This window comes from Cervus canadensis, chromosome 3 (assembly GCF_019320065.1).
Source record: "Cervus canadensis isolate Bull #8, Minnesota chromosome 3, ASM1932006v1, whole genome shotgun sequence".
NCBI classification, from domain to species: Eukaryota; Metazoa; Chordata; class Mammalia; order Artiodactyla; family Cervidae; genus Cervus; species Cervus canadensis.
The window spans coordinates 105,574,428-105,596,406 of NC_057388.1; the positions used below are offsets into that span (position 1 = coordinate 105,574,428).

The following is a 21,979-nucleotide window of genomic DNA, read 5'->3' on the forward strand; positions in this document are numbered from 1 at the left end:
CTGAATCAACGGAAGAACTGATGCTACAGCTGAAGCTCCAGGACTTTGGCCCCCTATTGCTCCAATGAGTCAGCTCATTGGAGAAGACCCTGATGCTGGGGAAGATTGAGGGCAAAAGGAGAAGGGGACAGCAGAGAATGAGATTGTTAGAAAGCATCAGCGACTCAATGGATATGAATTTGAGAGGTGGTGGTGGAGGACAGCAGAGGCTGGTATGCTGCAGTCCATGGGATTACAAAGAGCTGGACACAACTTAGCCACTGAACAACAGTGAATGTCCTCTTTCCACGCCTTCAGATGCTGCACATAAAACCATTAAAAATTGCAGTCACTGTCACCTACCACAGAGCCATTGGAGAAAAAGCACTTTTGTCTGTTTTTTCCACTATGTCTGAAGTTTTGCACTTTTGTTTTTTTTTTAATTTCAGCTTGGTTTAGCCAGTATATTCTTAACCTAAGCATTCTGATTTAGCAATTGACTTTTTTTTAAAATCTTGAACTCTTCATCGAATTTAGTTGTAAGACACAAAAACTGGAAGCAAGTCCTTGTTTTTAAATCTAGATGTTGGGTTGGAGTTAACTAAATTTGGTAACTTTAAATATGTAAAACATTGATTACGTTTAATGCATTCATTCAACCAGACATTATAATGGAAATTTTAGTCATTCAGTCATTTGCAACTCTTTGCGACCCCATTGACAGCTCCTGTGTCCCTGGAAATCTCCAGGCAAGAATACTGGAGTGGGTGGCCATTCCCTTCTTCAGGGGAAGGCATTATAATAGTGGATTCCTACATTCAATAAATGTGAGGTGCTTTCTGGATAGCAAATTTATGAGTTATACAGAAATAATGGCTTATATTGTGCTACTGTGGATAGTCACAGATGATGGCGTTGAGGTCATGTCTCAGTTTGAAAATCTTTATCTGATATTTTTTGGGGCAGGACACCATCCCTCATCCTGCGCCCCAAGTTTCTTAGGTCATAGTAAGAAGGCTGTACCAAAAGATGTTCAAAATGCTTGTTATGTAAAGCAGTGAAGGGAAGGGGCAGAATATTTCTCTTTATTCCTCTATATTTTGCTGCCTTCCTCACTGGGGAGCAAAACAATCTATGTCAGTGAAGGGAGCAAATATATGGAACAGGAAGTAGGTCCTACCTTCACCAAGCAGGGAACCCAGTTTGTCCTAAGTCCGTTAATGCTATTGTAACCATAGGGCCTTGTTCTCTTTTCCAGGCCTGGGTCAATGTGACCAAGTAGTTGCTCAGAATATTCATTGTTTTAAATCAATTAAGTAAAAATTTAATATATGGTAACAATAAAAGCTAATGTTTATTAGCAGTTTAAAATTTTCCTGATCCTGCTTTAAGGATACTGTTAATACCTTCCATGCCTTAACTCATTCAGCTTTCACAGTTCTGTAAAGAATGCTATGTTGCTACCATCACCTTTTGACAATCAAGAAAACTGAGGCTTAGAGATGTAACTTACAGAAGGTCACATAGCTTAAAGCACAGAGCAGGAATTAGAACTCTGGCAGTGTTAAGTCAAACTATGTCAACTGTTCCAGCTACTGTGAACCAGAGTTAGTGGCTCTTAAGACAAAAAGTCCCTCCCTTTGAGATGATCTTAATTTAGTGAGATATAAGAAAAAAATGTATATGTTAAAGTTGTTTGATATTTAAAAAATCTGTGCTTTGGGGCTAGACTAAGTAATAGCAAAAAGAGTAGGAAACATAAAATAGAGGTGAATGTGGCCAGCACTGTTATACTTGCTCAAGGTCATCCATTCATCCTTACTGGCCCTGGGACTTTAATGCCATGAATGTGTCCCTTAATTCACTGAGAAAAGCAATTTTGTCCCCATGTTCTAGAAATAAAATAATTCAATCTTACTAATTATGTTTGTTTGAGCATTATCAAGGCACTAAGAATATAGGTTAATTATTATTCTATCATCTCATAAATCATTTTGTTAGATTCTACTTCTACAAGACTCCATATAGTAAATGTTTAATACTTTTTAAATTAACAATATGGCTAATGATATATGGTGTGTATAATATAACAGTTTTACTGTAATCTAATTTGCAAATTTTGACACTTTGTAAATAGCAGTCCATAGTATTCACATATAAAATATTTCAGCATCTATGGATTTTATGTTTTAAAATTCTCTTTGAGAATGTCCAAGAGATAATGTGCTAAAGTAATCAGGAAGTGTGAATGTGCTTCTAAAATTCAGATTCTGCTATTCTAGAACCTGATTTAAAATCCAAAAATGAAAATGAATGTAAGCTTGACCAAGTTAGCCATAATAAGAGATACTTAATTTTGGAGCTGAAGGGAATCTCAGAGCTTACCTTTCTCCTGCCTTCACTTTACAGGCCCAGAGGGTAAATTGATGGACCCGAGGGCAAATAAAGAAGGGTTGGGTCTGAGGTCTCTGGGTTCAGGTCTAGTGTTCACCTGCAGTCTGGTGGGACAGTCGTGATGGCATTGGTTCCGCTCCACACTTCTTGGGTCATGAGGAAGGTGACATCACCCTAATAAATCTCCTACTACAGCATGCATTTTATCCCCCTGGGATGAAAATTTGTGCTTTGCTTCTAGATCTACATTAAGAGAAACTCAACCATTGACATTTTAAGGACTTAACCGACCTACTATAAATAGCATTTGTAACAGCCTTATATCATGCCTTGGGAAGTGCATAAATTGTTAGGATTGACCTAGACTGTAAAAAATGTCAAATGCAGAAAGTTGAAAATTGGATGTGTAGGTACTGTGTCAAAAACGTGTCCTATTTCCAAATTCAATTCTTTTCTTTTTAGAAGAAAAGAATTTGGTTTTCTTCAAAACCAAACCAAGGCAAACCAAAGCAACAAAAAATATTTCCGAAAATTCATGTGAATTTGTAACATTTGCCCTTTTGTTTTCTGATTTCAGAAATGACCCCTGTTTTTGAAGTTACAAAATTCTGCAACTTTTCTAATTCTAATATTTCAGTAGCTCAACTTTTATCAAGAGAAAATGCCAGTGAAACCCTTGATTTATATTAGGAAAATAAATTCAAAGTATAAATTACACAATAATATATGTTATTGAACATTATACAAATTATAAAATAAAATTATACAAAAGAATATCCAAAATTCTTAACATATAATATCAGCTTCAAGTTTATTTATAGCCTTAAGTAAATTTAGGGTCTAGAGGGAAAATACACTAATCTTCCCATCAGGTAGACTCAGTAAAGGCTGTATGTTTATGCTGCAGATTTCAAGAGGATTTTTCCCTTAAGGTCAGAAAAAGTGGGTAATAATCAAATAATCAAATCCTGAATAAACAAGGAAAATTCTGGGAAATGTAAATGGTGAGTGTGGTTTGGATTCTGTGTTTCCCCAGGAATCTGAATGCTACACAATATATTGGGAAAAGAACTGCCTTCCACCCTCTTAGGGTCTATGGCCGTGCCTGCAGATTAAACTGACATGAGACAGATGAAAAGGAGAAAAGCGTACACATTTTAGTTAGCTATGTAGGTACGTGGGTGACTTCAGAAGGCAAATGAAGACCCAAAGAAGCCATTAAGCCCAAAAGCTTAAATACCTTTTTAAACAAAGAATGATAAATTTTAAGGATGTAATAAGTCAAAGGGCTTGGGCTGGAGGGCAGTTAATTGAGATAGTGATTAGGAAATATTTGGGGAAATTAATTGAAGATAACAGGGTTTTAATTGGAGAAGGAAATAGCAACCCACTCCAGTATTCTTGCCTGGAGACTCCTATGGACCAGAGGAGCCTGGTGGGCTATAGTCCATGGGGTTGCAAAGAGTTGGACATGACTGAGTGACTAAAAAGCAAGGGGATTTAATAGGGTTTTTAGGTTTCCAAAAACTCCTGCTTTGGCTTTGTCTCCCAGGCTTTGTTGATAAGAAGCTTGTTAATTCTCTTCCTGGGGCAGTGAGGGTGCCTGTTTCATCGCAATTGTTAGGACTTGCTTTTTGGTAGAGAGAGGTCAATCAGACAGCCCTGCCCGCACCTGCTGTTTCTCAAGTGCCTTTGATTCACAATAATCAACATACAAAGAGGCATATTTTGGGGTGGCATGTTCTGAACTTCTTCAACATTAATGTATTGCTAACACTGGATTTACTGTTTATAAAGTGTCGACTGAATTTTAATAATCAGACTTGGAAATCACAGAGTTCAGTTATGATAAGCTTGTGAGGAAGGAGAGACTGGCCTTTGTAAACAGCAAGAAAGTCTCATGTACTGAAATAAATGGACATCCAAGCAGTGAGAAGAAAACAAAGTAGTCCATTTGTAGAATGATACCATGTAGCATCACTCTTACCTATAAAGAGATCTGTGGTTCTTTGTCATTTTCCATAGGATAACTTAAATATTTCTGGATTATATTTTCACTGTCATATATGTGGTAGTTTGAAAATAGTCCTTTGTTTTCCTGTTTAAAGAAATGGGTGCAATGGAGATACAGCCATAGGGAACAGACTTGTGGACCTGGGGGCTGGGGAGGTACAGGGCGGCGGGGAAGGATAAGGTGGGAAGAATTGAGAGTAGCATGGAAACATACATTGCATGCATGCTAAGTCGAGGCAGTCATGTCCAACTCTGTGTGACTGTGAACTGTAGCCTGCCAGGCTCCTCTGTCCAGGGGATTCTCCAGGCAAGGTTATTGGAGTGGGTTGCCATGCCCTCCTCCAGGGGATCTTCCCAAGCCAGGGACTGAACCTGTGTCTCTGTACTAGCAGGCGGGTTCGTTACCACTAGCACCACCTGGGAAGCCCATATTCACACACACATATAAATTTAATATGTGTATGTACATATATATATATGTGTGTGTGTGTGTGTATGTACATATCTATATATATGTATGGATGGATGTATGCATATTTCTTTTTTAGGTAGAGCCTTATATCCAATAAATCAGTAAAGAAGCTCAGGGTTTTCTGCCCTTCCTTCTCTCCTATGTTTAGTGTACTCGCTGCCTATAGTTATGTGCTAACAAGAGCCTTGGGCTTTCCTGGCGGCTCAGACAGCAGGGAATCTGCCTGCAATGAGGTTCGATCCCTGGGTTGGGAAGATCCCCTGGAGAAAGGAATGGCAACCCACTCCAGTATTCTTGCCTGGAGAATCTCATGGACAGAGAAGCCTGGCGGGCTACAGTCCATGGGGTCACAGAGAGACAAACACGACTGAGCAATTAACACAACATAGAATGTTATACTTTGTATCATATAATACCATTAAAATTATGTTTTAAATCATTCAGTCTCCATTTAACACTATCCAACATCTTTTCCAAGGAATTTGCTTTTTAAGAAATAAACTTCCTTGTCGATACATGCTGTGGTCATTCACAGGTAAATTATGATATCATGAAAAATAAACTTGATTGTTCAGTCTTATTATGATCTGTTTAGTCTTATACTTTGACAGTATTCAAGTTTAAAGGGATTTGTGCCTGCTAAATCGCTTCAGTCATGTCTGACTCTGTGTGAACCTATGGACTGTAGTCTGCCAGACTCCTCTATCCGTGGGGTTCTCCCAGCAAGGATCGTTCTCCAGGATATCTTCCTGACCCAGAGGTGACCACATCTCTTCGTCTCCTGCATGGGCAGTCAGGTTCTCTACTGCTAGCGCCACGTGGGAGGCCCAAAGGAAGGTGTGGCCAAACCAAACCTAGCTGGAGGGTACTAGCTAGGAGTCTCTGCTTAATACAGCCCCACGGCAGCTGCTCAACATTTAAAAATAGAAGGGAGGGCATTCATTACAATGTTGGATTTCTAACTTTTCTAGGAAATGGATTGTTTTGAATGACATCAGAATTGCTGCATAGCTTCTGCTTGCCCCGGGTGGAGAGAAATTACCTCCCCCATACCCTTAATTATATCCCAAATGCTCCCTGTTGTTTCCCCACTAGCAGGACCAAGTGTCATTGATGCTAACTTAGCATCTTTTCCCTGTTCATTTTTTAATCAAGGAGAACAGTCTCTCTGTTACCCTTATCTCTCTCAGAAGTCAGAAAATCGTACACAAATCAGTGTAGCTACACGAGTTTTACAAGCTAGCATCCCTGATGTATATGAACTGCTATCCCCTCTGACCAGTGATGTTCTCATTTCAGGTGCTTCAATTATTTTAGCCTTGTCAGGACTGGTTCTCTGCACAAGTGGTGGGAGCATTGCTCATTTATGGAAATGAATTAATTCAGCCTGCTCACAGGGGCCTCAGTGGGCATGTGGGTGTCAGGAAGTAATGGACAGCACCCATGTTCACAGTGAATCAGATCCCCTCCAATGCCCGATTCACTGATGTGTGTTGATGGTGGGGCCGCAGAGTACCATTTAGTATCTCATCAGACGGGACCCAACTGCTCTAACGGAGAGGAAAGAACACATTATGTTACAACGTGTGTACATTCTGAGCTTTATTAATCCTATTTTATGGTTGAGATAAAAGATTCACCCAAAGGTATGTGAAATCAAACCAAAAATAAAATGAAGCTGTGATGTACTACATCCTATGCATATACTCAAAACATTCTAAACATATGTCCCAATCTCTTGCCAGTAGGTGTAAATCATTTGTACCAATTCATTGGGCTTTCAGGAAAGTACAGAAAGTAAAATAAATAAAAATGATGCCTTTACTAGTCACCTAGTACAGACTGCTGCTTGTCCAGGAAACTGTAGTTGTTGGGAAAGTGTTTACTGTTTGGAAAAAATAGTTTACATTTTTAGAGTCATGTGAATTTTTAAGGTATGGAATTTAATAAGAAAAAGCATTAAAATGTGTGATAGCTAAAGATGGCATCTAAAGATTCCATCTAAAAATAAAGGTGGTGAAAATAAGTGAATCCATATATATAACATATTTCAAAGAAGAATGTTTGACATTTGCGTTTGTTTTTAGTGAAATCTCAATTCCATTAAAATCCCTAATGCTTTTATGGTATTGGGTTTGTCATATCTTTGGAGAAAAACATGATTGTAAATATTCATCTGAAATCCTTCGATCACTATAGAAGCCTTAAGTGCTTTGAAATTCTGAGTATCAACCATGCATCATCAGAAAGCTTTGCATTCTTTAATGACATAGTTATCTTCTGTGTCTGGCTTTGTCTAACCTTTATCAACATGATTAGATGATTAGCTGCTCTCAGGGAGGTCTTTGCTCTCTCTGCTTCTGCACTGTCTTCTAACCCACCAATTCTGCCACATCAACATAGGGGTTATCTTTCCAAGATGCAAATCTGGTCCTACACTTTCCCCTTAGGATACCATCACTTCACACTTAGACCTGTATCTTCCATATGAAGCAGTAGACTCTTCATCTTCCAATTCGAACCCTTTCGGGACTCTTGAACCTTATGTTGGAGAAGGCAACAGCAGCCCACTCCAGTACTCTTGCCTGGAAAATCCCATGGATGGAGGAGCCCAGTGGGCTGCCATCTGTGGGGTCGCACAGATTCAGACACGACTGAAGCGACTTGGCAGCAGCAGCAGCAGAACCTTATATATCAAACTCATGCAGAACTACTGAGCTCTTTAAGGAAACTGCATATGCTCTTCCCCTATCTGTCTGGGTTTTTCTTAATCTTAATTTTTTTTTTTTTTTAATTTTCTTTTAATAAAGAAGCTCATCTATTAGTTCTTTAATAAAACTCACCTCTGTTCCTCAATAGTCCCACTTTCTTGGTACAATGACATGGGTGTAGAAGATATTTCAGTGAATGCCAGTTGATATCAGACATTTCATAGTAATTTATCAAATTCACTTGCTTTTTCAGATCTATGGGATAACTCTTACCAATAATCTTAAGATTTTTTTCTTTTTTGGTTTGGCCAATTTTTTTCTATTTCTTTTCTTATTCATAATAAAAGGATTTTCTGTAGAAAATATTTTGAAATATAGATTATTTGAGATATAGGAAAGCTGATAGCTCAGTTGGTAGAGAACCAGCCTGCAGTGCAGAAGACCCCAGTTTGATTCCTGGGTTGGGAAGATCCCCTGGAGGAGGGAAAGGCTACCCACCTAGTATTCTGGCCTGGGGAATTCCTCCAACTGTGTAACTCCTTGGGGTAGCAGAGTCAGACAAGACTGAGCGACTTTCACTTTCTTTCTGTCATTTCAAGGCCAACAGGGGTATCTTGAAATATGGTATATTGATAGGAAATTTAAGGTATAGTAAGGCCAGCATATCAAAAAACAACTGTTATTGAAAAGGTAGTTTATTATTAAAGTTCTGAGGAGGAGAGGGCAGGTCCACCCTGGGGGGAATGGGGAGGGCAGAGAGGGAGGGGGGAGGATGGGAAAAACCCTTCACCGTGGTTTCCACAGGAAGGAATGGGTGAGGCCAAGTAAGCTGGTTAAGGATTGGCTAGTTTGAACAATTTCAGAGGCTCTGGGACAGGGAGCCTGTCCCTGGTTGTTTGATTCCTGACCATGGAGTGATTAGGGCAGGTGAATAGTACCCTGGAGGGTGAGAGCCAGAGAGAGGAGATAGCTAGGCTGTGGAATCTTGACTGGTTGGTTTGTATTTGGAGAACATCCTTAGGAACTGGCTCACTCTGGGAGTCATCTGCAAGGTCCCGCATGTCAACACATCAACATACAGAAAACGGAAGTGAGTGAGTGAAGTCGATCAGTCGTGTCCGACTCTTTGTGACACCGTGGACTGTAGCCTAGCAGGTTCCTCCGTCCATGGGGTTTTCCAGGCAAGAATACTAGAGTGGGTTGCCATTTCCTTCTCCAGGAGATCTTCCCTACCCAGGGATTGAACCTGGGTCTCTCGCATTGTAGGCAGACGCTTTACCGTCTGAGCCACCAGGGAAATTCCAGAAAATGGAGGACATGGTTAATATTGAGGGGAAAGTGGAAGCTCTGAGAAATTTCCAGGATGTGACACCTCTTTCACCATTCCCCTCATATTTTATGGATTGTCTATCTTTTCCTAAGCATTGTAAAAATTACCAGGAAAACAGTGCTTCAAAACACATTGCTAAATCAACTTACCATCCCTTAGCCAATTTACTAATGAAATTTGGATCCAACACTGACAACAGTATTTTCTTGTAACTAGAAGAAGTAAGTTTAACTGAGTAATGATTTTAAAAAATCTGTGATAAATGTTGAGACTAATTCTTATTAAGAAACGTTTTGGGGGAATTTCTTGATGTCTGGTTCCTTTCTCCATTTGTGGAAGATTAACTTAGTACTTATAGTTCTAGATAGTATTTTCCTTAGCAGAAAAATAGATTGTGTATGGTGAAAACCTGTAGAGCTCTTTTCAGTAAACAGTAGTATTATCACAGAGAAGACAGGTCTAATTTGCTTGACTTTTTGATTTATAAAAATAAATAAGAATAGCTTCAATATGGATTTATTGCAAATAGATTTTATGCTAATGTTTAATGCTAATTTTCATAAATTGCTTATTACCTCTGTATTATTAGATGTATCAGAACTGTGACCCTGTTCTGAAGTGGATCACTCTGATTTTCTGATGTCCTCTGTGTATGTAAATGACCATTTCTCTTAAATGCATTCAGTTAAAAGGCAAATATATATAAACTCATACTATAGTCAAATTTTTTTAATTGTTGGCTTATTAAAAATAACTCCAGAATGAGTGTAATGAAAGCACTTCATGTTTTAAACTATTTATTTATATCAGAAATATACAATCATGGTATTGGCGTAAGTGCATGTCATTAAATCATATATGAGTCTGTACTCTTCAGAGAACAGACTGCATTGCACCAGGTATGGTTTTGAAGGAAGGTGGGAACAGAGGAATTCGACTTTTGCATGTTGTCTCAAATATCAATGATGTTTAAATAAGTTTAAGAAGTGTTTATCAAGATTTCCCTGACAGTTTAGTGGTTTAGACAAGACGTTGTGCTTCCACTGCAGGGATGATGGGTTTGACCCCTGGTTGGGGAACTAAGATCCCACATTCCCTGTGGTGTAGCCAAACAGTAAATAAATTAAAAAAAAAAATTTAAAAAGAGAGAAGTGTTTATTGTGTTAAGAAATACAAAGTAGAAGAATTCATCCAGAGGCTATACCTTAGAAAAGTTTAGTCCACAGAGGAAATCAGATCCATAAAGAGATAATTTCAGTATGAGAAGTTTTGTGATAAAATAGCTAAGGGTGATGTGTGTGTTCAGTCATGCCTGACTCTGTGACCCCATGGACCGTAGCCCGCCAGGCTCTCCTGTCTGTGGGATTTTCCAGGTGAGAATACTGGAGTGGGTTGCTATTTCCCACTCCAGGGGATATTCCTGACTCAGGGATCGAACCCACATCTCCTGCATTGGCAAGCAGGTTCTTTACCACTGAGCCACCTGGGAAACCTCTGTGAATGAGGGCTATTGACACAAGGGAATTTGTCTAGTAGGTAAGCTTTATCTGAAGCTTAGAAGATGCTCAAATAATAACAAGCATAAACTTAATTTTTGTTTTGTTCTTTTTTTAATAGCTGTTCATTGAAGGAAGTGAACTTAGCATGAGGAAAGGAAAATTAAATTAGGTGAAATTAGCAAGGGATCCAAGAGGTTTACAAGGTGGAGCTAAAAGGTGGAGAGTGGAGAGTGTTGGGAATGCAGGAACTGTATCCCTTAGGGCCTTGCAGGCCACACTGAAGAGTTTTTCAGTAGAAGAGTTTATTTCAAAAGATCTTTTTAGCTTCTGTATGGGGGATAGGGTTAAGGGTAATAAAACTGGAGGGCGGGAGTTGCTCATTCACAATGCTAATGCAATGGACTGTGTGTGAGGTGATGGGAACCTGGTGGCAGTGCATGCAAAAAGTCAGCTATGTGTTTGAAAAACATGGATGAACTAATTTTCATTAGACTTGGAACTAACAGAATGTAGGTCCCCAAGACAGGGAGGAGCTAAAGAAAGGCCCAGAGCTCTGTTTTGAGTCATCGTATAATGGATATAAGCCCAGAGGAAGAATTATGTGTTGAGCAAGTGGAGTTAGACATGCCTGTAGAAAGGCCATGTGGATATCACAGTCCAAATACTATGGATAAATGATATCAGACACCTCTGATGTGATTGTTGTTACTCTATCACAAGCTATCAAGCACTTAAGGACAAAGCAACACATTTTAAAGAGAAATATTGCACAAAATGTGAGACACTGACCTTCCTGAAAGAGCCTTTACAGTTTTTATTTTGTTTTATTTTTCCCCAAATAGAAGTGATTTTTTTGAAGTCTATCTCTAGATTATTTTTCAAAGGATTTGAAGAAGGCTCATTTGCTCCTATTACTCTAAATTAGCTGTTATTGACCTTTTGGGATCTATTAACTATTTATTTATATTTAAACCACAGATATATTGAATGAAAAGGGCAGCAGGTTAGAAGAAGGAGATTAATCAAGTAGAAACAGTCTGCATACGTGATGAGATGGACAAGGTTCTATCCCAGTTAATGTCTATCAGTTAGATAACACCAAGTCAAAAATAATGGCATGAATTTTTTCCCTCTGCCACAAAAAATGTAGTGTAAAATCACCGTTTTTTTTTTTTCTCTAACAGTTGAAACCTTCGCTTTATTAGTAGATATGGCACCAAAGTGAACAGAGTGTTTCTTGAAATTTCTTCCATTCTTATGATTCAAATTTAAAATAATAGTGTTTATTATACTTTAATGCACTGAATGTAAATGAGAACATGCAATCATTCAACAAATACTTAATGAATATAGACTAAGGCACTGTTCTAAGTACTGAGCTTTTTTTGTTGTTATTCAGTTGCCAAGTCGTGTCCGATTCTTTGCAACCCCATGGACTGCAGCATTCCAGACTTCCCTGTCCTTCACTGTCTCCCAGAGTTTGCTCAAACTCATGTCCATTGAGTTGGTGATGCTACCCAACCATCTCATCCTCTGTTACCGCCATTCTCCTCCTACCCTTAAATCTTTCCCAGTATCAGGATCTTTTCCCAGAAGTGAGCCTTTCCAAATAATATGTTAGGTAGAAATAAATGCTATGAAGAAGAAGGGTGGTGAATGAATATAGAGATGAAGGTGGTGACATGGTATTTTGCAGAGAAAGGTCAACATATCTAGAATGTTGACAACTGATTTTAAAAAGAGACAAAGAATATGTAGATTTGCATCTATGTAAAAGCTGGTAAAACTTAGCAAATTCCAACTTACAGTGTTTTTCAACTTTAGTTTCAGAGATGTATTTCAAACTCTTGAATGTGACTTGGGTATTTATTTATATACATTACATAATAGATTTCATAGTAACTCATTAACATGCGTTCTACTGATATCTTTAAGCAATTAAAGTGCTTTAAGCATTTTGGAAATGGAAAGTAAGGAAATAATTATTCCAGTGCTTAGGAATCTCACTGCAAGAATGTTCATTTTAGAAATGTTTGAATTTGTAGAAAACCATAGATAACTTAGATGTACAAAAAGTATTTTGCTATCTATGTAGTGTGACTGTAACTAATTTAAATTGACTTATTTTTGTATTTTATATGACATAAATTTTTACAGTGAATACATATTAATTTCATGATAATGAAACAAAAATTACTTTCAAATATTAAACCTTTATGCATTACCACATGAATAAATATTAACAAACACTTCAACATATTTAAGTAGTAATCAGTAATCACTTAAATACATATTAGCAATTATTATTATGGCCTTTAAAAATCGCTGTTTATGCAAAAACATTTGATTAAAATGAAAAAAGCTTCAAAATCATTGTAAATCTTTATGAAATAGATAACTAACATTTTATGAATTTTTACCCCTTTTCATTGAATAATTTATTTATTTTGTGGAAGAATAGATCATATAGATGATGACAACTGTATTTATTTGTAGAAAATTTATTGTGTACAAAGTCAAAAAAGAAATAGCTGCAAGCTTCTCAGTGCCATGCTACAATAAAAGAAATGGTGGTTCCTTGGGAAAATGGCTGATGGTAGGTCTGGGGCAGCAAAAATGCAAGATGAGCTTAGGGCATCATATAGTGGCAGAAAGAGAGAAGAGAAAGGAGGAAGCAAGAGGATGAGGAGGACTCAGAAGAGGAGGAAGAGTGGGGAGGGGAAGAGAAGGGGGAGGGAGGGGGCTGAGGTGTAAGAAGAAGAGAAGAAAGGGGGAGGAGTAGGAAGGGAAGGGGAAGGCCACAGGGGCTAATCCTGATACACAAAGGGGCCAACCTCAAAGAGTTCCCAATGGCTAAAAATATGGGGCCATTTGAGCAAGTATTGAATGAAAGTCAAAGGAGAAATAAAGATGCACAGTCCCATAATTATATAAATACATGATTGAATGATTGTTGTCAATCGCTACTAAGTCATGTCTGACTCTTTCTGACCCCAGGGACTGCTGCATACCAGGCTTCCCTGTCCTTCACTATCTCCTAGAGTTTGCTTAAACTCGTGTCCATTGAGTTGGTGATGCCAGCCAACCATCTCATCCTCTATCACCCTCCTCTCCTCTTGGCCTCAATTTTTCCCAGCATCAGGGTCTTTCCTAGTGGAGACGGCTCTTCACATCAGGTGGCCAAATTGTTGGAATGAATGAATAGATATAAGAAATCTTCCTTACAGAAGAATTCTAAGTAACATATGAAGATACTCCCCACTCCAGGAGGTGGAACTTAATCCCCTTTACCTTAAACATAGGCCAGACTTGGTGATGTGCTTCTGCAGAATGAAGTATGGGAAGGGGAAAGTAGTCACTTTACAGTGAGGAAGCACGGCAGACGTCCCCTTGATCAATATCACTACTGGAAAGTCATGTTGCCATTGTGCCCCCCCAGATAGGGAGTGATGAAGACACGCCAACTCTGAGCTTTTTTCACTGAATAAGACCAGTCTTGTCCTAAGAAAACTACAGACCAAGCCTGACTGAGAGGGATTCTACAAAATATAACCTGACCAGCACTCTTCTAAAGTGTCAAAGTTGTGAAAGACAAGGAACGACTGAAGAAACATCATAGATTGGAGGAGTTTCAGGAAAATAAGTGATGTGAGAGCTGGACCATAAAGAAGGCTGAGTGCCAAAGAATTGATGTTCTTGAATTGTGGTGCTGGAGAAGATTCTTGAGTCCCTTGGACAGCAAGGAGGTCAAACGAGTCAACCCTAAAGGACATCAACCCTAAATATTCACTGGAAGGACTGATGCTGAAGCTGAAGCTCCAATATGTTGGCCACCTGAAGTGAAGAGACAACTCATGACCCTGAGTTGGGAAAAGACCCTGATGCTGGGAAAGATTGAAGGCATTAGAAGAATGCGGCAACAGAGGATGAGATGGTTGGATGGCATCACCGACTCAGTGGACATGAGTTTGAGCAAAATCTGGGAGATAGTGAAGGACAAGAAAGCCTGGTGTGCTGCAGTCCATGGGGTTGCAAAGAGTCAGACACTACTTTTGATGATAACAAAAATGAAATGTGAGATCCTGGACTGGATCCTGGAATAGGAAAAACAAGCAAACAAATTTGTGACAACTGGTGAAATCCAAATATAGTCTATATTTCAGTGAATAATGATATACCTAACTTATGTCTAGGGGCTTCTCCAGTGGCTGAGTCATAAAGAATCCACCTGTGATGCAGGAGATGTGGGTTTGATCCCTGGGTCAGGAAGATCCCCTGGAGAAGGAAATGGCAACCCACTCTAGTATTCTTGCCTGGGAAATCTGGTGAACAGAGGAGGCTGGTAGGCTACAGTCCATGGGGTCACAAAAGTGTCAGATATGACTTAGTGACTAAACCACAACAACCAAGTTATGTCTTAGACTTCACAAATGTACTCAGTTATATAAAATGTTAATGTTAGAGAAAGTTGGGTGGAGAGTGTGTAGGAACTCGTCACTGTTATCTTTGCTACTTTTCTTTAAATCAAAAATTATTCTAAAATAAAAAGTGTATTAAAAGGAAAACTGTAAAACAGATTTTCACTGAAGAAATCAGACATCTAAATGATCATATATTTTTAGCTAATTAAAATCCTGATTTGGAAGAAAACAATGAGGTTAAAAAAAAACAACATAGTGTTCAGTAACAAAACTATATGGACTATGATCCTTCTATGTATCTAATTGTCGCCCACCAAGCTCCTCTGTCCATGGGATTTTCCAGGCAAGAATACTGGAGTGTGTTGCCATTTCCTTGTCCAAACTGCATATATACACATTAAAATAATAAGAAATGTAAGTGGTTATTTCATGAAAATAGTATTGTTCTTTTATTTTTCTTGTTTAAATCTTCCTATTATTCTCAGCTTTCTATAAGGAAATATTTAAGAGAAAACAAAAGTATTTCCTAAGTATTTATTTGTTTACTTTGTGGTGCTGTATACAAATACATTCTAATTTTTTCAAATAAATAAAATAAATTATGTTTCAAATTACATACATTCTTTCTTTATTGTAAGTACCTTGCTGCATGAAGATCATTAAAATATATTAATTTACTAAAACGTTCAGGTTTCCACATTGCCAGAAACACATTTCGAACCATAATTAAACTACATTCTCCTTTCTCTTTCCCTTCCCCGCCCTCTCTCTAAATAGACACACACACACACGCACACACACACACTTGTATATGGAATAATATATAGATCATTTCATACATAAGATAGAGAGAGAGATAGATAAAATCTAGAAAGATGCACCAAACTGTTACCCAGTTAACACTGCTGATCTCTTGTTTTGGGGATTCACTTTCTACATTCTGTGGAAATGTATTGTTTAATTTCTTATTGTTTAAGAATATTGTTTAACTTCTTTTTAACAATAAACATATATTACATTTGTAGTAAAAATTAGCAAGGGCACTTTTTAAAATTGTAAAATCTTTAGATGAAAAACACCTTTCCAAAATATTTCATCTGAGTGTCTACAAACTCAGAGAAACTAAAGGGTAAGTAACAATGGAATAAACGAGAAAAAGCTTTCTCTACTATGATGATTTGATGACTTGGGCACACTCCAACCTCTCTGAGTTATTGTTAGAAACAACATCAGGGATGCACTCTGATTTCGCATTCACTTTTTGACTAGCCATATTGTAGTTCAGATTGCTTAAACAGCTCAACCACACGTTTAATCACTGCAGAGAAGACTTTGTTCTAAGGAGTGAAAGGCAATCAGGGAAATAGGGGGGAAAGGTGGCTTGTCCTGGAATAAACACAATGTATTATTAGCTGTCAAATGAAATTGTAATGTATGTTGTAGAAAAAAGAACTAAACTCTGATAGATTTTTACAATATCTGAGAGTCTCTTAAAAGTGTATGGTGTATGTTTATGTATAAATTATATACCATAGATTACTTCTAGGAATTTGTAGTTTCAAAGCCAACTCTGAGTTCATATCCACATGCTAACCTTGTGCAAGCATTTAACCCATTCCTGGAAGAAGAGCTTGGATGTGGTAAGGTGAGAGACCTGGCTCAGAGCACTAGGTGTTGTTCAGCTGACCACTGACCTCCTGTAAGATGAGATTTGATCCTCATGAATAACATGTCTTCATGTTTTTGTTAATATCCTAGGACTGTCTGAAGAAAGAAACAATGCTTGTCCTTCCTGTCACTTTTTCATTTGCATAAAACTAGGGAAGAAATGCATCAACATTTGTATAAATCACTATTCGGTGCCCAAAACTGAATGTAGATTTTGAGTTAGGAGAAAATATAGGAGGGGTGAATTCCTTCCTCTGTCTAAGTTCTGGGAACATTTACTTCCTAAGAGATGAATGGGGAATGTTTGTTGTCAATTAATATATATTGGAGGTATATAAAATGATGACGTGTCTGTTACTCAACTGTCACTGATATGAAACTGACTGCAGAATTACTTTCTGGGATTTAGAATTTACTCCCTCCTTCTGACTTTTTTGTTTATGCACTTTGCAAGACAAAAAGTAATTTCTGCCAACTGCTGAATTATAAATTCAACCTGGGATCTGATAATCAGATTCTACTTTTTCTCTGTTTTATCTCTCATCACAGATGATAAAGATAGTGCAATTGGAATTCAGCTGTGACAGTATAGATGATTAAGCTAAAATCTAATTGGCTTTGCAGTGTTAGCAGAAGCCAAAATTTAATGTCTGCTTTTTTTCCTCCATAGTAAAATTAACCTCTGTGATTCACAGTCTCAGAACAGAATTCCGTTGATTAGGAAAGTCTTTTTATGACTGTATGAAGTCTTATAGTAAATAATTGACTGTGAGAATTAAAACAAAGTTCAAAGTTATGTTTTTCCTTGTGAACTTTTTAGAATGCAATGATTCTCTGAACTGTCACTTAAAAACATAAATGTTTTTGCCAACAAGATATATTTTTAAAATATTCAAAGTCTATTGATTTGAAGGGTAAACTTAAAGATACTTTTAAGCAATATTTGAAATAAGTGTATTCATGACAATTCACTTTATAGCATTAGTTAAGAGCTAAACTTACACTGGAAAATACTGCACAGAAAAGAGAGTGAATATACCTTTGCACCTTCACCACCATGATGTAGCAAGCTCTTGTTACTGTTATCAGGATCCGAAATATCCCCCAGGATGACTGAAGCTAACAAGAGAACTAGGATGTGTGATGAGAAGATATTTATGTCAGGTTTTCAACTTGCTGTTACTTTTTCTCCAATGTCTCTCTTTGGGTTCTTTGGCACAATCTTACCCCAAACTAGAGTCAGGCTTCATCCTGGCTTATAATCCTGAGATAATTAGAGCTATTGAATGTGAAGAGTTGACTCACTGGAAAAGTCCCTGATGCTGAGAGGGACTCGGGGCAGGAGAAGAAGGGGACGACATCACCAACTCGATGGACATGGGTTTGAGTAAACTCTGGGAGTTGGTGATGGAGAGGGAGGCCTGGCGTGCTGTGATTCATGGGGTCACAAAGAGTTGGGCACAACTGAACTGACCTGAGGTTTCCAATGTGACTAGGTTTGACCAAGAGGCACGGATTCGATCCCTGGGTTGGGAAGATCCACTGGAGGAGGACACAGCAACCTGCTCCACCAGCATTCTTGCCTGGAAAGGGCCAGAGGAGCCTGTCGGGCTGCTGTCCATGTTGTCAGAAAGAGCTGGACACAACTGAACACACACACCATCATCATTTCTAGAGCCAATGTGACTCGGTTTTCTAGAACTTAATACTAAAACCTAAAAGTATTTTTATTGAAAAAGGTCTGTTTAGGGTGACTAAGATTCTATTTGTACTTAAAATTTGATCTGAATGATTACAGTTCATCACTGACCCATCCCGTGGGTTGGCCACCCTGAACCAACAGTGTGTAATGAATAAGATCATTTCATTTTCTATTTCTGGTGTGAATAAGAAACAGTTACTATACTGTTGACCACCATCCTCTGTTTCTGAGGGTGGGAAAAAGTTGTTCATACTTTGTATAAGTTTATATAATTTCATGTTTCAATGAAATTCCCTAAGATCAAACTACAACTTCTCATAGCATAGATTAGATTTGTGTTCGTCTAATCATATATGGGTGAGACTGTCTTTTTTCAGAGTAGTTGATAACATGGGCAGCACACTTCTCTATTGGAAATGCAAGGAGTTAATAAGGAATTTGAAACAGACTTGAACCCTAAGAGCAAGGGATAAAGCAAGTTAAAGTTCAATTCACCATAAACTCTAGGTACTACCACTAAGTTTACTGAAATTGTAATAGAATAAAAAAAAAAAAACATTAGAAAATGAGTATACCACAAACTCTGCCTTCTAAGATCCTTTATTATTATGTCATAGAAAATAAAATTTGTTAGCAAAATCTGTATTTAAAATCATGAACACTTAGCCTCGTTTAAGAAGGAAAATATTAAAATCTCATACTATCTCAGGGATTAACATTTTTACATTTTCAGGTAAACTCCAAATTTCTAAGTCAAAATTTTGAGGCATATAAGTCATTGATGGAACTTGTTATTAGTATTACAGTTGAAGAAAGAATTTTAAATTGTTAAGGGCTTTCTATCATCATTCTTTACAAGTCCTTTCCATACAATCCACTTTAGGACACCAAATAAAACAAAAATAGAAAGAGAAGGAGAACCCAGGACTAAAGAGTTTTCAAGAAAAAACCCTTTTTTTGTCATTTATTCAAAACCCTTTTTTTGTCATTATTCATTTATGGGGACACTGATTGGAAGAAGATATACTTCACACTGAAGGTCAACGTACAATAACAAAACTAAAATGTTATTTATTTCTTCTTTTAGGGGCTGATGTTATCAACTTCGATGGCCATGTTGTGTTACCATATAGATTCAGAAACAAGAAGATGAAAACACTGAAAGATGTCATTGCCTTGAAATTTAAAACCTCTGAAAGTGAAGGGGTAATCTTGCACGGGGAAGGACAGCAAGGGGATTATATTACTTTGGAACTCAAAAAAGCCAAGCTGGTCTTCAGTTTAAACCTAGGTATGTTCTGACTTTTGACACCATTCCTTCCATTTATTGGTATCTCTGTTAGTTAAATGCTAATGGTCTTTAATCCTTAAAATGTAAGTTATACAAAGAGTTCACATTATGTTGTCAATTCATTTTTAATTCACAGTGTTTGATATCTACTTATATACATACTCATTCATAAATGTGTATTAAACACCTGTTCTATGCAGGTACCATACTAGCATCTGGGATACAGCTGGACACTGCATAATCTATTATTTTAAAAGAACTAAATCAGAAGAAATGACCTCAAATACTGATGAGTAGCATTAAATCAATTAAATAAGGTTGATATGATAAAGGATACTGTATAGGCAAGAGGGGTAAATATTAGAATATGTAGTGAGGAAAGTCCTCTCCAAGAAGATATTCTTGATGAGGTTTCAGTGATGACAAAAACAAGTCCTGAAAATATCTGGGACAAAGCAGTTGAGAAAGATTCATGAGAGACTAAGACCCGATCTGCCCAAGGAACAGGATGAGGAGGCTAGTGTAGATATTCATAGGATAGGAGATGAAATTAGATGTTATTTTATGAATGGGAACCTGTTGGTAGACTTTAAACTATATGGCCTCATGATCTTATTTTTAGAAATGTACTGAGACTTCTGTAAGAGAAAATGCTTGCATGAACATGAGAGTCAAAGCTGGACTTCTGCCTGGTGTGACTGAGACATGGCCACTGCTTGCAGAAGGTGGCTTTCCGGGAAGATATAGAAAAATAGATTCACTTGGGAGACGGTTTTGGTTGTAAAGTTAGTATGGTTTGTAATTAATTGAGTATGGAGTAAAAAAGAAAGGGAATGTATAAAGAATAACCCTAGGGTATGGCTTGAGTTCCAAATAGACATTTGTGCCATTATTAGAAATACAGAAAGCCTTGTTTTCTCTTCAGTTTCTTCTAACGGAGGAGTACTAATTCCTTCCAATAGAGAAAGTCTAGAGATCTGTTGGATTGGAGAAGGAAATGGCAAACCCACTCCAGGATTCTTGCCTGGAGAATCCCAGGGACAGTGGAGCCTGGTGGGCTGCCATCTATGGGGTCGCACAGAGTCAGACACGACTGAAGCGACTTAGCAGCAGCAGCAGCAGAGATCTGTTGGAACATGGTGCATTTTAGGGGCCTGTTAGTCATCAAAGTTGAGAATCTATTAGGGAGGTCCATGTGTGGTATTGACAGGAGAAGGTGCTACATGGTGCCTGAGGAGAAGAGACAGTGAACAGGAGAAAATATGAGTATATGGCATCCCAGAGACCAGGGAAGGAGAAGAGGCTGTCCTCTGTGGTCTACTGTGTGGAAGTCACTTAAAACAGAAAAGGGAGGTCACTGGCAGCATAGTGGTTACTGTTGATGTCCTCTCACTAAAATAGAAAGAACAGTAGTTTTATTGTCATCAGTTAAGAAAAGATGAAAAGGGTGCAAATGAATATTTTAAGTATAATCACGAGAAATGAAGGAATCAGAGAAATAATATGCTGATTAGAGAATGAAATGAAACTCAAAGAAGGAGTTACTATTTTGTTTTGGGCTTCTGTTGTTGTTTCTAAGTGGACAAGCCTAATAAATGTTTGTATTTTGATAATGTAGTTAAGATTTACTTAAAACTAAAGGGAAGGTCCACAAGACAGATACTGATATTCAGAGTTACAATTTATGCAAATCAATAATATATCTATCCTCTTCTTGCTGACCTAACATTTTCAGAATTTATTCAAGCATTGTTTGAAGGGCATCATATATTCCATATTTTTATGTTTAGTGATTTTAGGATTCTATAAAGATTTTGTAATCTAAATTATATCAATAACTAAAACTTGCATGTTAAATGCATCCCAATGGAAAGCTATAAAACTGAAAATTAGAACACAAAGAGATCCTGCCTATTTGATTTTCTTATCAACATGGTTCTAACTTTCTTAAATATGGCTTGTTTCCCATATATTAACTTCTATTACTTTGAAAATCAGTAGTATACCAAAAAATACAAATTCAGTTAGTTTTTTTCAGTTGATAATATAGTGTCTACAAAGATTATTCTTCATTATAAAACTTTTCACATTCAAAATCTTATCTGATAGAAAAAATAGTTTCCATAAACAAGAAAAGTATCCAAAAAAGCTGATTTTAAAATTACACAAAAATATTTAAATTTTTATATTAAAATCATAAAATGAAAATGCATGCCAAAACCTAGGAAAATTCAAATAGAGAAGTTTAATGTCATTCTTGAATGAAAATTCATTCCACTCTATAACTGTACTAAGACTTTATGAGAAAATATTGGCAAAAAAATGTAAGGAAAACTCATTGCAGAAAAATTATAGTCTATAAACACCAAATGCTCAATCAAGCTTTCTATGAAAGAAATATACAATAAAATAATGATTCCAATTTTTTCAAGCAAGTAAATAAATTTTAAAAATGATAGTATCTGTATTGGTGTGTTATGCAATAAAAAGGATTCTTTG

At 37.3% G+C, this 21,979-nt stretch overlaps 1 protein-coding gene across 1 annotated transcript in view; it reads left to right on the forward strand.

Annotated features, from left to right (window-relative positions):
- CNTNAP2 (contactin associated protein 2) overlaps window positions 1-21,979 on the forward strand; it is a 2,193,843-nt gene that overhangs the window by 930,497 nt on the left and 1,241,367 nt on the right. The window contains exon 6 of the mRNA XM_043463954.1: window positions 19,277-19,480. Within this exon, the coding sequence (XP_043319889.1) occupies window positions 19,277-19,480 (204 nt within the window). The remainder of the gene's footprint in view (window positions 1-19,276; window positions 19,481-21,979) is intronic.